Source organism: Oncorhynchus keta, chromosome 11, assembly GCF_023373465.1.
Source record: "Oncorhynchus keta strain PuntledgeMale-10-30-2019 chromosome 11, Oket_V2, whole genome shotgun sequence".
Lineage (NCBI taxonomy): Eukaryota > Metazoa > Chordata > Actinopteri > Salmoniformes > Salmonidae > Oncorhynchus > Oncorhynchus keta.
Window position 1 is genome coordinate 5,090,409 of NC_068431.1, and position 15,327 is coordinate 5,105,735.

The 15,327-nt window shown below is 34.7% G+C and overlaps 1 protein-coding gene across 1 annotated transcript in view; it reads left to right on the forward strand.

The window, feature by feature from the left end:
- The first annotated feature begins 1,029 nt into the window (after positions 1 to 1,029).
- The window catches only part of LOC127933021 (high mobility group-T protein-like), a 42,965-nt gene continuing 28,667 nt past the window's right edge, over positions 1,030 to 15,327 (forward strand). The window contains exons 1-4 of the mRNA XM_052529215.1: positions 1,030 to 1,195; positions 4,527 to 4,687; positions 5,159 to 5,304; positions 5,652 to 5,826. Of these exons, the coding sequence (XP_052385175.1) occupies positions 1,099 to 1,195; positions 4,527 to 4,687; positions 5,159 to 5,304; positions 5,652 to 5,826 (579 nt within the window). The 5' untranslated portion in view covers positions 1,030 to 1,098. The remainder of the gene's footprint in view (positions 1,196 to 4,526; positions 4,688 to 5,158; positions 5,305 to 5,651; positions 5,827 to 15,327) is intronic.

Sequence of the window (15,327 nt, forward strand, 5' to 3'; positions counted from 1 at the left end):
AAATGAGAACTTGTTCTCACCTAGCCCAACTGGTTAAATAAAGGTAAAATAAAAAATACATATAATAAAATATTCTAACAAAAACGTACAGTTAGAAAAGCAAACGGTATAAAGTAACGGTTCGAGTCAGAACTGTAGCCGATAAAAGCGCGTCAACACTGCTCCATATAGCCAGAGGACCGCACATAAAGCGGATTGTTCCGTTTGCCGCAATGAGGACTATAGTGAGGACAGATAGAATAGAATAGAAAAATAAATGGTCTTAAAATTGCTTGTCTACTTTTAGTTTTATTGGCTACGGTTTTCATTAAACCTCATTGTAGACTCTCCCTCTGCTATCAACGTGCATTAGATTATACCGTGTAATGAACATTTGTTAAATAATCTTGTACTTCTCCTAAACAATCACTAATAACATAATAAACGCCGTATTCTGTCGAAAAGAAGAACCTCGTTGCTTAATACTGCCTTGATATACTGTCATTGATACATCTGCATTGATGGTGTATACTGTACCATGTCATTCATTGGTTCATTACAAACGACAAAATGATCTCAAATTCCTTCTACATGATATACTGTATCATCCTACCAAGAGGTCCCTTCAAACGCTTTTCTATTATTCCTATTTAAAACCCACCATCCTAATATATTCTATTAACAAAGTCCTAATTAGCTAATACAGTTAATTAGCATAGGATGGTGTAAATAGTCAATGGTTGCATTGATCATTGGGGGTGGGGTGGGAACTTCCCACCAACACCTTGTTTCCGTTCACTTTAACACGCTGTTGCTCACCAAAACGCTCCGCAAGTTGTCCCATTCATTTGCGTTTCACTGTGTTCAACGCACAGAAACTCAATGCTATGGGCAAACCACTCTACAAACATCCAGGAAGCTCAGCACCAGCAACAACAAACAAAATGTTCGTATCACCGCGCCATTTTACAACTCCCGTGACGTTTCACAAAAGGTAGCCAATGGCGCATCGTCTGATATTAGGACAATGAAAAAGTTATATCCTATCAGACTGGCACAAAACTTGGCGGTAGCCAATGGGAAGGGAGGAGAGAGAGAGAGCGAGCTCCACGGAGAGTGATGTTAGAGAAGCGACAAGACACTGCGTATCGCATTCGTTTTGGTGTTCCACATTACAGCCATTGCAGTGCATTTGAGATCCAAGCGGCAGCCTTTGGTAAGTATATCTCACACGATAGAGGGAGAGAAAAATATATATGAGAAGTGTCGGGTAAGGATGAAAAAATGACAAGACAATTTAGACATTTTCTTTGAAATGTATTGACCATGTTAGGTTTGCAACAAAAAAAAAATGTGATTTTTTTTTATTCGAAGAAACCGGTGAAAAACTACCAAGAAAATTGCCAGCGAAGCACACAGTATTTAGCCGCTGGTTGAAAAAAAGGCGAAAACTAAAATAATCTACATTTAAAAAAAAAAATGTATTTTATAAATTAATATCAGGTAATTGTTGCAGTGTTATAATAAAATGCGGTGTATTTACCGAGTTAAAAATCAGTAATGTTCAGAGGACAGCTGGCTAGCAAGGTAGCGCACAAACATGAGACTTGTGCCCATTGCAGTGTATTGCGAGGCTGTGATGCCTGTCATATGAAGATGAAACCATGGGAAGAGTGACAATGAAAATATAGAAAACATTGAGAGAAATAATTTTTTTCTGAAAACTGTAACTGTTCGTTTATTTTATTTTTCTTCCACAAATTGCCTCATAATAGGGTGAGAAATTACCTCGGGAATCTGCGCTTTACTGTAATGGCTGACTGTACTCGCATAGGAAACAAGGCAGACTGTAACTGCGGAGCCAGCCATACAATCGCAGTTCACTTCCAACTTTTTCAAACCGTGATTTATCACCAACCATGTGTCTAACTGTAAAATATAAAAAATGAAAATGAAAGGCCCATCTCTCCTTATTCCAACGACAGTCTTTTTGTATTTTTCTGTTGAAATGAAAGAGTTGAAATCGCAGATTGAAAAGAGGTGGGTACCCCGCGGTCGCTCTGCCCTCTACTTGCATGCAATGGCTGTGCATTGACACAAAGAGAAGGAGCCATATTCTCCATGTTAGTGGACGAAGACACAAGCGGCCATTCCGAGCTCATAGGACTCTACACAGCCCGCACATAGGCATAGCACAGACCCAGTGTATCACTGTACACCACGGCTATTGCAATAGGAATCTACCGGGGAAAAACATGGTCAAGCTGACGGGCTTTGTCAACATATTTTTCGATTGAAAATGCGATCGGGAATGCGGGTGGAGACATTTCAGGGCGACTTTCTTTCATGAAGAAGGCTTTCTCACAAAATGGAAGAAGAAATATTGCCGTCGTTTGTTGACCTCCTTTTTCCTTCAACGAGAAGCCTTATGCGCCATTACTACTTCACTCGACAGATAGAAACGCATTGCTTTGCTACAACACAGACATGAATCCATACCAGCAATATTAATTAGGGAATTTCACGAGATTTTTTCCCCCACATTTTTATCATTTTTTTCAAATGTTGCTGAATCGAAATTGAAACATATTTTGACTTTATTTTGTGGTTTTAGGGTATTTTTTTCCTAGATTTTTCGGGTTTTGTTTTTCTAAGGAATAGATTTCTATATAGTTAGCTATAACATTATAAACGAATTAATCAGAAACCTGGTATTTTATGCATTTCTCATTTTCTTTCCGATTTAGTTCGTGAAATAGTGAAAAAAATGTCAAATCTGTCCGAAGGGTATCCCATGTTCTACTCTTGAACTTCACAAAGTTTAAAGGATTTTTCCCCCATGTAGAATGAGAACTTCTAACGTTCTGTAGCTAAAAGTCCAATGATCAAATGACAGTCATTCTGCATTATAAACGAAACAACTCACAAATATGAGGTGACTAACGTAACACTGTATAAAATCCATGAAAATAGAGTCTATTTTTTATTTTATTTTTACATTTCGCATGATTTGACCAGTAAAGGTAACGGCTGTGTTTTCAGCAAAGGGCACATTCCGCGTGACAGTCCGTAAACGTTCCTACAGACAAGGGTTTGTTTCCACAAACTTATTTTCTATCAAACACACAGAACCGGACGTGTTTATTCGCACAGAGCTGCGTTTACAGTTCTGATGCCAAGAGTAAGTCAGGGCAGGAAACAGTCTATTGAGTCCAGCCTGACAGGGGAAGGGGGAACCCAAATGATTGAAAATAAATTATCCAAATAAAAAAATGTCAAATAATATTAAATATGTTTTCAGCCCCTTTGTCAAAGCAAATCTAATAACTCAGATGCAACAAATATTTGTAACATCTTGAAAAAGGGGTTTCCACCTGTAATGCAATATACACCTGTCTCTGCGAGGGCCTTCCGTCATGTCGTGAATTTCAACCATAGCTTCAATCATGAAGAACAAAGAGCTTTCAGACGAGTTCAGGTATAAAGTTGTAGATCGATAATAGACTAGGGGTAAGTTATAAGAAAATGTCCTATACATTGAGTACAGTCAGGCCAATCATTAAGAAGTGGAAGGTTTTGTGGAACCACACAGACTCTTACCAGATCAGGATGACCTTCCAAAATAACCAGTTGGGACAAAAATATCTGAACTCACGTTGGAAGAGCTGCTGTAGAGTTCCATGGCTGAGATTGGGAGAACATGTCTACCAATCAACTGTTAGCTCGATCATCCACCACCTGTAGCCAATACCGCGCAATCTGATAGGTCGTTACAGAAAACAAAGATCTCCAATCACTGCATGAAAGCATTTAGGTAACATTTCAGAATATATGGCAGTAAATTGTGATTTTTTTTAGGGGGGATCAGACAATACTGAATAAAATGTGACTTGTGTTTATTAGGGGAGGGGGGTCAGAAAATACTGAATAAAATGTGACTTGTGTTTTTTAGGGGGAGGGGGGGGTCAGAAAATACTGAATAAAATGTGACTTGTGTTTTTAGGGGGAGGGGGGTCAGAAAATACTGAATAAAATGTGACTTGTGTTTTTTAGGGGAGGGGGATCAGAAAATACTGAATAAAATGTGACTTGTGTTTTTAGGGGAGGGGGGATCAGAAAATACTGAATAAAATGTGACTTGTGTTTTTAGGGGGAGGGGGATCAGAAAATACTGAATAAAATGTGACTTGTGTTTTTTAGGGGGAGGGGGGATCAGAAAATACTGAATAAAATGTGACTTGTGTTTTTTAGGGGGGGGGGGGTCAGAAAATACTGAATAAAATGTGACTTGTGTTTTTTTAGGGGGGATCAGAAAATACTGAATAAAATGTGACTTGTGTTTTTAGGGGAGGGGGTCAGAAAATACTGAATAAAATGTGACTTGTGTTTATTAGGGGAGGGGGGATCAGAAAATACTGAATAAAATGTGACTTGTGTTTTTAGGGGGGATCAGAAAATACTGAATAAAATGTGACTTGTGTTTTTGTTGTTTTACTTTTATTTTCCATTTTGATAACTTCTAAAACCTTCTCTCTTATCCATTTTAGATACCGATACTGAGATGGGGAAAGATCCAACGAAGCCGAGGGGAAAGATGTCCTCCTACGCCTACTTTGTCCAGACCTGTCGAGAGGAGCACAAGAAGAAACACCCGGAAGCTTCCGTCAACTTCTCCGAGTTCTCCAAGAAGTGCTCTGAGAGATGGAAGGTAAGTATGGAACACATCTCAGCTGTGACTGACTGGCACCCCCGTTCCCTACATAGTGCACTACTTTTGATCAGCACCCTATGGGCCCTGGTTGAAAGTAGTGCACTAAATTGGAATAGTGTGCCAAAGGTAGTGCCATTTTGGAATGCAGAACCGTTTAGTGGACACTGTCCTGTACCACTCGTAGTCCTGTGATAGTTGTCTGGTACCAGATAGTTTCAAATGAACGGTGTCACAGCTAAGTTGTTCCATACTAATCTGCCTTCCATGTCACTGTTTTGTTTACGTTCTGCTCCTCTACCACTGTGTAACGCGCACACACACGCACGCACGCACGCACGCACGCACACACACACACACACACACACACACACACACACACACACACACACACACACACACACACACACACACACACACACACACACACACACTCTGTTGACATCTGATCACACCCTCTGCTTCCCTCAGACCATGTCTGCCAAGGAGAAGGGGAAGTTTGAGGATCTGGCCAAACTGGACAAGGTGCGTTATGAGAGGGAGATGAGGAGCTACATTCCTCCAAAGGGAGAGAAGAAGAAGAGGTTTAAGGACCCCAATGCCCCCAAGAGACCGTCGTGAGTACTGCCTGACAGTAAAAGACAATCACCCCCCTTTCCAAAACTCATAATTCATGGATAATGTGCAGAGATTCAACTCCGGATGTTGAATCGGTTAAAACGTGCCTTAAGTAAGTTATGAGACAATTACTGCTATAAAATAATGGACAATAACACTACATTTCAATAACACAAGTACTGCATTTAAAGCAGCTCCTTTAACACTCAAATAAATCATCAATGTTTCCCAACAAACAATCGATTAATTGATTAATTAATTGATTAATTAATAAATTAATTAATTGGCAACCAAACAAAAAACCAGTGACCCTTCTGTTTCCTCTCTCCTCTTCGTCGCCCTCCAGGTCTGCTTTCTTCATCTTCTGCGCTGATTTCCGACCCCAGGTGAAGGGGGAGACCCCTGGCCTGTCTATCGGTGACGTGGCCAAGAAGCTGGGAGAGAAGTGGAACAACCTAACAGCGGAAGACAAGGTGCCCTATGAGAAAAAGGCTGCGAAGCTGAAGGAGAAGTACGAGAAGGTAAACAAACAGCACCCCTTTTGATTGGTTTATTTAGATCTCTGTTCGCTGTTAGGTGGGATGTTCTCTCAGTCATGCATAGTCTAACAATTCAAGTTATTATCACTAGTCATGCATAGTCTAACAATTCAAGTTATTATCACTAGTCATGCATAGTCTAACAATTCAAGTTATTATCACTAGTCATGCATAGTCTGACAATTCAAGTTATCCACTAGTCATGCATAGTCTAACAATTCAAGTTATTATCACTAGTCATGCATAGTCTAACAATTCAAGTTATTATCACTAGTCATGCATAGTCTAACAAGTTATCCACTAGTCATGCATAGTCTAACAATTCAAGTTATTATCACTAGTCATGCATAGTCTAACAGTTCAAGTTATTATCACTAGTCATGCATAGTCTAACAATTCAAGTTATTATCACTAGTCATGCATAGTCTAACAGTTCAAGTTATTATCACTAGTCATGCATAGTCTAACAATTCAAGTTATTATCACTAGTCATGCATAGTCTAACAGTTCAAGTTATTATCACTAGTCATGCATAGTCTAACAATTCAAGTTATTATCACTAGTCATGCATAGTCTAACAGTTCAAGTTATTATCACTAGTCATGCATAGTCTAACAATTCAAGTTATTATCACTAGTCATGCATAGTCTAACAGTTCAAGTTATTATCACTAGTCATGCATAGTCTAACAATTCAAGTTATTATCACTAGTCATGCATAGTCTAACAATTCAAGTTACAACTAGTCATGCATAGTCTAACAATTCAAGTTATTATCACTAGTCATGCATAGTCTAACAGTTCAAGTTATTATCACTAGTCATGCATAGTCTAACAATTCAAGTTATCCACTAGTCATGCATAGTCTAACAATTCAAGTTATTATCACTAGTCATGCATAGTCTAACAATTCAAGTTATTATCACTAGTCATGCATAGTCTAACAATGCAAGTTACAACTAGTCATGCATAGTCTAACAATTCAAGTTATTATCACTAGTCATGCATAGTCTAACAATTCAAGTTATTATCACTAGTCATGCATAGTCTAACAATTCAAGTTATCCACTAGTCATGCATAGTCTAACAATTCAAGTTATTATCACTAGTCATGCATAGTCTAACAATTCAAGTTATTATCACTAGTCATGCATAGTCTAACAATTCAAGTTATCCACTAGTCATGCATAGTCTAACAATTCAAGTTATTATCACTAGTCATGCATAGTCTAACAATTCAAGTTATTATCACTAGTCATGCATAGTCTAACAATTCAAGTTATTATCACTAGTCATGCATAGTCTAACAATTCAAGTTATTATCACTAGTCATGCATAGTCTAACAATTCAAGTTATTATCACTAGTCATGCATAGTCTAACAATTCAAGTTATTATCACTAGTCATGCATAGTCTAACAATTCAAGTTATTATCACTAGTCATGCATAGTCTAACAATTCAAGTTACAACTAGTCATGCATAGTCTAACAATTCAAGTTACAACTAGTCATGCATAGTCTAACAATTCAAGTTATCCACTAGTCATGCATAGTCTAACAATTCAAGTTACAACTAGTCATGCATAGTCTAACAATTCAAGTTATTATCAACTAGTCATGCATAGTCTAACAATTCAAGTTACAACTAGTCATGCATAGTCTAACAATTCAAGTTATCCACTACTCATGCATAGTCTAACAATTCAAGTTATTATCACTAGTCATGCATAGTCTAACAATTCAAGTTATTATCACTAGTCATGCATAGTCTAACAATTCAAGTTATTATCACTAGTCATGCATAGTCTAACAATTCAAGTTATTATCACTAGTCATGCATAGTCTAACAATTCAAGTTATTATCACTAGTCATGCATAGTCTAACAATTCAAGTTATTATCACTAGTCATGCATAGTCTAACAATTCAAGTTATTATCACTAGTCATGCATAGTCTAACAATTCAAGTTATTATCACTAGTCATGCATAGTCTAACAATTCAAGTTACAACTAGTCATGCATAGTCTAACAATTCAAGTTACAACTAGTCATGCATAGTCTAACAATTCAAGTTATCCACTAGTCATGCATAGTCTAACAATTCAAGTTACAACTAGTCATGCATAGTCTAACAATTCAAGTTACAACTAGTCATGCATAGTCTAACAATTCAAGTTATCCACTAGTCATGCATAGTCTAACAATTCAAGTTATCCACTAGTCATGCATAGTCTAACAATTCAAGTTATTATCACTAGTCATGCATAGTCTAACAATTCAAGTTATCCACTAGTCATGCATAGTCTAACAATTCAAGTTATTATCACTAGTCATGCATAGTCTAACAATTCAAGTTATTATCACTAGTCATGCATAGTCTAACAATTCAAGTTATTATCACTAGTCATGCATAGTCTAACAATTCAAGTTATCCACTAGTCATGCATAGTCTAACAATTCAAGTTATTATCACTAGTCATGCATAGTCTAACAATTCAAGTTATTATCACTAGTCATGCATAGTCTAACAATTCAAGTTATTATCACTAGTCATGCATAGTCTAACAATTCAAGTTACAACTAGTCATGCATAGTCTAACAATTCAAGTTACAACTAGTCATGCATAGTCTAACAATTCAAGTTATCCACTAGTCATGCATAGTCTAACAATTCAAGTTATTATCCACTAGTCATGCATAGTCTAACAATTCAAGTTATTATCACTAGTCATGCATAGTCTAACAATTCAAGTTATCCACTAGTCATGCATAGTCTAACAATTCAAGTTATCCACTAGTCATGCATAGTCTAACAATTCAAGTTATTATCCACTAGTCATGCATAGTCTAACAATTCAAGTTATTATCACTAGTCATGCATAGTCTAACAATTCAAGTTATCCACTAGTCATGCATAGTCTAACAATTCAAGTTATTATCACTAGTCATGCATAGTCTAACAATTCAAGTTATTATCACTAGTCATGCATAGTCTAACAATTCAAGTTATTATCACTAGTCATGCATAGTCTAACAATTCAAGTTACAACTAGTCATGCATAGTCTAACAATTCAAGTTACAACTAGTCATGCATAGTCTAACAATTCAAGTTATCCACTAGTCATGCATAGTCTAACAATTCAAGTTATTATCACTAGTCATGCATAGTCTAACAATTCAAGTTATCCACTAGTCATGCATAGTCTAACAATTCAAGTTATTATCACTAGTCATGCATAGTCTAACAATTCAAGTTATTATCACTAGTCATGCATAGTCTAACAATTCAAGTTATTATCACTAGTCATGCATAGTCTAACAATTCAAGTTACTATCACTAGTCATGCATAGTCTAACAATTCAAGTTACTATCACTAGTCATGCATAGTCTAACAATTCAAGTTATCCACTAGTCATGCATAGTCTAACAATTCAAGTTATTATCACTAGTCATGCATAGTCTAACAATTCAAGTTATTATCACTAGTCATGCATAGTCTAACAATTCAAGTTATTATCACTAGTCATGCATAGTCTAACAATTCAAGTTATCCACTAGTCATGCATAGTCTAACAATTCAAGTTATTATCACTAGTCATGCATAGTCTAACAATTCAAGTTATTATCACTAGTCATGCATAGTCTAACAATTCAAGTTATTATCACTAGTCATGCATAGTCTAACAATTCAAGTTATTATCACTAGTCATGCATAGTCTAACAATTCAAGTTATTATCACTAGTCATGCATAGTCTAACAATTCAAGTTATTATCCACTAGTCATGCATAGTCTAACAATTCAAGTAATCCACTAGTCATGCATAGTCTAACAATTCAAGTTATTATCACTAGTCATGCATAGTCTAACAATTCAAGTTATTATCACTAGTCATGCATAGTCTAACAATTCAAGTTATTATCACTAGTCATGCATAGTCTAACAATTCAAGTTATCCACTAGTCATGCATAGTCTAACAATTCAAGTTATTATCACTAGTCATGCATAGTCTAACAATTCAAGTTATCCACTAGTCATGCATAGTCTAACAATTCAAGTTATTATCACTAGTCATGCATAGTCTAACAATTCAAGTTATTATCACTAGTCATGCATAGTCTAACAATTCAAGTTACTATCACTAGTCATGCATAGTCTAACAATTCAAGTTATTATCACTAGTCATTCATAGTCTAACAATTCAAGTTATTATCACTAGTCATGCATAGTCTAACAATTCAAGTTATTATCACTAGTCATGCATAGTCTAACAATTCAAGTTATTATCACTAGTCATGCATAGTCTAACAATTCAAGTTATTATCACTAGTCATGCATAGTCTAACAATTCAAGTTATCCACTAGTCATGCATAGTCTAACAATTCAAGTTATTATCACTAGTCATGCATAGTCTAACAATTCAAGTTATTATCACTAGTCATGCATAGTCTGACAATTCAAGTTATCCACTAGTCATGCATAGTCTAACAATTCAAGTTATTATCACTAGTCATGCATAGTCTAACAATTCAAGTTACTATCACTAGTCATGCATAGTCTAACAATTCAAGTTACAACTAGTCATGCATAGTCTAACAATTCAAGTTATTATCACTAGTCATGCATAGTCTAACAATTCAAGTTACAACTAGTCATGCATAGTCTAACAATTCAAGTTATTATCACTAGTCATGCATAGTCTAACAATTCAAGTTACAACTAGTCATGCATAGTCTAACAATTCAAGTTACAACTAGTCATGCATAGTCTAACAATTCAAGTTATTATCACTAGTCATGCATAGTCTAACAATTCAAGTTACAACTAGTCATGCATAGTCTAACAATTCAAGTTACAACTAGTCATGCATAGTCTAACAATTCAAGTTATTATCACTAGTCATGCATAGTCTAACAATTCAAGTTACAACTAGTCATGCATAGTCTAACAATTCAAGTTACAACTAGTCATGCATAGTCTAACAATTCAAGTTATTATCACTAGTCATGCATAGTCTATCAATTCAAGTTACAACTAGTCATGCATAGTCTAACAATTCAAGTTATTATCACTAGTCATGCATAGTCTAACAATTCAAGTTACAACTAGTCATGCATAGTCTAACAATTCAAGTTATTATCACTAGTCATGCATAGTCTAACAATTCAAGTTACTATCACTAGTCATGCATAGTCTAACAATTCAAGTTACAACTAGTCATGCATAGTCTAACAATTCAAGTTATTATCACTAGTCATGCATAGTCTAACAATTCAAGTTACAACTAGTCATGCATAGTCTAACAATTCAAGTTATTATCACTAGTCATGCATAGTCTAACAATTCAAGTTATTATCACTAGTCATGCATAGTCTAACAATTCAAGTTATTATCACTAGTCATGCATAGTCTGACAATTCAAGTTATCCACTAGTCATGCATAGTCTAACAATTCAAGTTATTATCACTAGTCATGCATAGTCTAACAATTCAAGTTATCCACTAGTCATGCATAGTCTAACAATTCAAGTTATCCACTAGTCATGCATAGTCTAACAATTCAAGTTATTATCACTAGTCATGCATAGTCTAACAATTCAAGTTACAACTAGTCATGCATAGTCTAACAATTCAAGTTATTATCACTAGTCATGCATAGTCTAAAAATTCAAGTTACAACTAGTCATGCATAGTCTAACAATACAAGTTATTATCACTAGTCATGCATAGTCTAACAATTCAAGTTATTATCACTAGTCATGCATAGTCTAACAATTCAAGTTATTATCACTAGTCATGCATAGTCTAACAATTCAAGTTATTATCACTAGTCATGCATAGTCTGACAATTCAAGTTATCCACTAGTCATGCATAGTCTAACAATTCAAGTTATTATCACTAGTCATGCATAGTCTAACAATTCAAGTTACTATCACTAGTCATGCATAGTCTAACAATTCAAGTTACAACTAGTCATGCATAGTCTAACAATTCAAGTTATTATCACTAGTCATGCATAGTCTAACAATTCAAGTTACAACTAGTCATGCATAGTCTAACAATTCAAGTTATTATCACTAGTCATGCATAGTCTAACAATTCAAGTTATTATCACTAGTCATGCATAGTCTAACAATTCAAGTTATTATCACTAGTCATGCATAGTCTAACAATTCAAGTTATTATCACTAGTCATGCATAGTCTGACAATTCAAGTTATCCACTAGTCATGCATAGTCTAACAATTCAAGTTATTATCACTAGTCATGCATAGTCTAACAATTCAAGTTATTATCACTAGTCATGCATAGTCTAACAATTCAAGTTATCCACTAGTCATGCATAGTCTAACAATTCAAGTTATCCACTAGTCATGCATAGTCTAACAATTCAAGTTATTATCACTAGTCATGCATAGTCTAACAATTCAAGTTATTATCACTAGTCATGCATAGTCTAACAATGCAAGTTACAACTAGTCATGCATAGTCTAACAATTCAAGTTATTATCACTAGTCATGCATAGTCTAACAATTCAAGTTATTATCACTAGTCATGCATAGTCTAACAATTCAAGTTATCCACTAGTCATGCATAGTCTAACAATTCAAGTTATTATCACTAGTCATGCATAGTCTAACAATTCAAGTTATTATCACTAGTCATGCATAGTCTAACAATTCAAGTTATCCACTAGTCATGCATAGTCTAACAATTCAAGTTATTATCACTAGTCATGCATAGTCTAACAATTCAAGTTATTATCACTAGTCATGCATAGTCTAACAATTCAAGTTATTATCACTAGTCATGCATAGTCTAACAATTCAAGTTACAACTAGTCATGCATAGTCTAACAATTCAAGTTACAACTAGTCATGCATAGTCTAACAATTCAAGTTATCCACTAGTCATGCATAGTCTAACAATTCAAGTTACAACTAGTCATGCATAGTCTAACAATTCAAGTTACAACTAGTCATGCATAGTCTAACAATTCAAGTTATCCACTAGTCATGCATAGTCTAACAATTCAAGTTATTATCCACTAGTCATGCATAGTCTAACAATTCAAGTTATTATCACTAGTCATGCATAGTCTAACAATTCAAGTTACTATCACTAGTCATGCATAGTCTAACAATTCAAGTTATTATCACTAGTCATTCATAGTCTAACAATTCAAGTTATTATCACTAGTCATGCATAGTCTAACAATTCAAGTTATTATCACTAGTCATGCATAGTCTAACAATTCAAGTTATTATCACTAGTCATGCATAGTCTAACAATTCAAGTTATTATCACTAGTCATGCATAGTCTAACAATTCAAGTTATTATCCACTAGTCATGCATAGTCTAACATTTCAAGTTATCCACTAGTCATGCATAGTCTAACAATTCAAGTTATTATCACTAGTCATGCATAGTCTAACAATTCAAGTTATTATCACTAGTCATGCATAGTCTAACAATTCAAGTTATTATCACTAGTCATGCATAGTCTAACAATTCAAGTTATCCACTAGTCATGCATAGTCTAACAATTCAAGTTATTATCACTAGTCATGCATAGTCTAACAATTCAAGTTATCCACTAGTCATGCATAGTCTAACAATTCAAGTTATTATCACTAGTCATGCATAGTCTAACAATTCAAGTTATTATCACTAGTCATGCATAGTCTAACAATTCAAGTTATTATCACTAGTCATGCATAGTCTAACAATTCAAGTTATCCACTAGTCATGCATAGTCTAACAATTCAAGTTACAACTAGTCATGCATAGTCTAACAATTCAAGTTACAACTAGTCATGCATAGTCTAACAATTCAAGTTATCCACTAGTCATGCATAGTCTAACAATTCAAGTTATTATCACTAGTCATGCATAGTCTAACAATTCAAGTTATCCACTAGTCATGCATAGTCTAACAATTCAAGTTATTATCCACTAGTCATGCATAGTCTAACAATTCAAGTTATTATCACTAGTCATGCATAGTCTAACAATTCAAGTTACTATCACTAGTCATGCATAGTCTAACAATTCAAGTTATTATCACTAGTCATTCATAGTCTAACAATTCAAGTTATTATCACTAGTCATGCATAGTCTAACAATTCAAGTTATTATCACTAGTCATGCATAGTCTAACAATTCAAGTTATTATCACTAGTCATGCATAGTCTAACAATTCAAGTTATTATCACTAGTCATGCATAGTCTAACAATTCAAGTTATTATCCACTAGTCATGCATAGTCTAACAATTCAAGTTATCCACTAGTCATGCATAGTCTAACAATTCAAGTTATTATCACTAGTCATGCATAGTCTAACAATTCAAGTTATTATCACTAGTCATGCATAGTCTAACAATTCAAGTTATTATCACTAGTCATGCATAGTCTAACAATTCAAGTTATTATCACTAGTCATGCATAGTCTAACAATTCAAGTTATCCACTAGTCATGCATAGTCTAACAATTCAAGTTATTATCACTAGTCATGCATAGTCTAACAATTCAAGTTATCCACTAGTCATGCATAGTCTAACAATTCAAGTTATTATCACTAGTCATGCATAGTCTAACAATTCAAGTTACAACTAGTCATGCATAGTCTAACAATTCAAGTTATTATCACTAGTCATGCATAGTCTAACAATTCAAGTTATTATCACTAGTCATGCATAGTCTAACAATTCAAGTTATTATCACTAGTCATGCATAGTCTAACAATTCAAGTTATTATCACTAGTCATGCATAGTCTAACAATTCAAGTTATCCACTAGTCATGCATAGTCTAACAATTCAAGTTATTATCACTAGTCATGCATAGTCTAACAATTCAAGTTATCCACTAGTCATGCATAGTCTAACAATTCAAGTTATCCACTAGTCATGCATAGTCTAACAATTCAAGTTATTATCACTAGTCATGCATAGTCTAACAATTCAAGTTATTATCACTAGTCATGCATAGTCTAACAATTCAAGTTATTATCACTAGTCATGCATAGTCTAACAATTCAAGTTACAACTAGTCATGCATAGTCTAACAATTCAAGTTATTATCACTAGTCATGCATAGTCTAACAATTCAAGTTATTATCACTAGTCATGCATAGTCTAACAATTCAAGTTACTATCACTAGTCATGCATAGTCTAACAATTCAAGTTATTATCACTAGTCATGCATAGTCTAACAATTCAAGTTATTATCACTAGTCATGCATAGTCTGACAATTCAAGTTATCCACTAGTCATGCATAGTCTAACAATTCAAGTTATTATCACTAGTCATGCATAGTCTAACAATTCAAGTTATCCACTAGTCATGCATAGTCTAACAATTCAAGTTATCCACTAGTCATGCATAGTCTAACAATTCAAGTTATTATCACTAGTCATGCATAGTCTAACAATTCAAGTTATCCACTAGTCATGCATAGTCTAACAATTCAAGTTA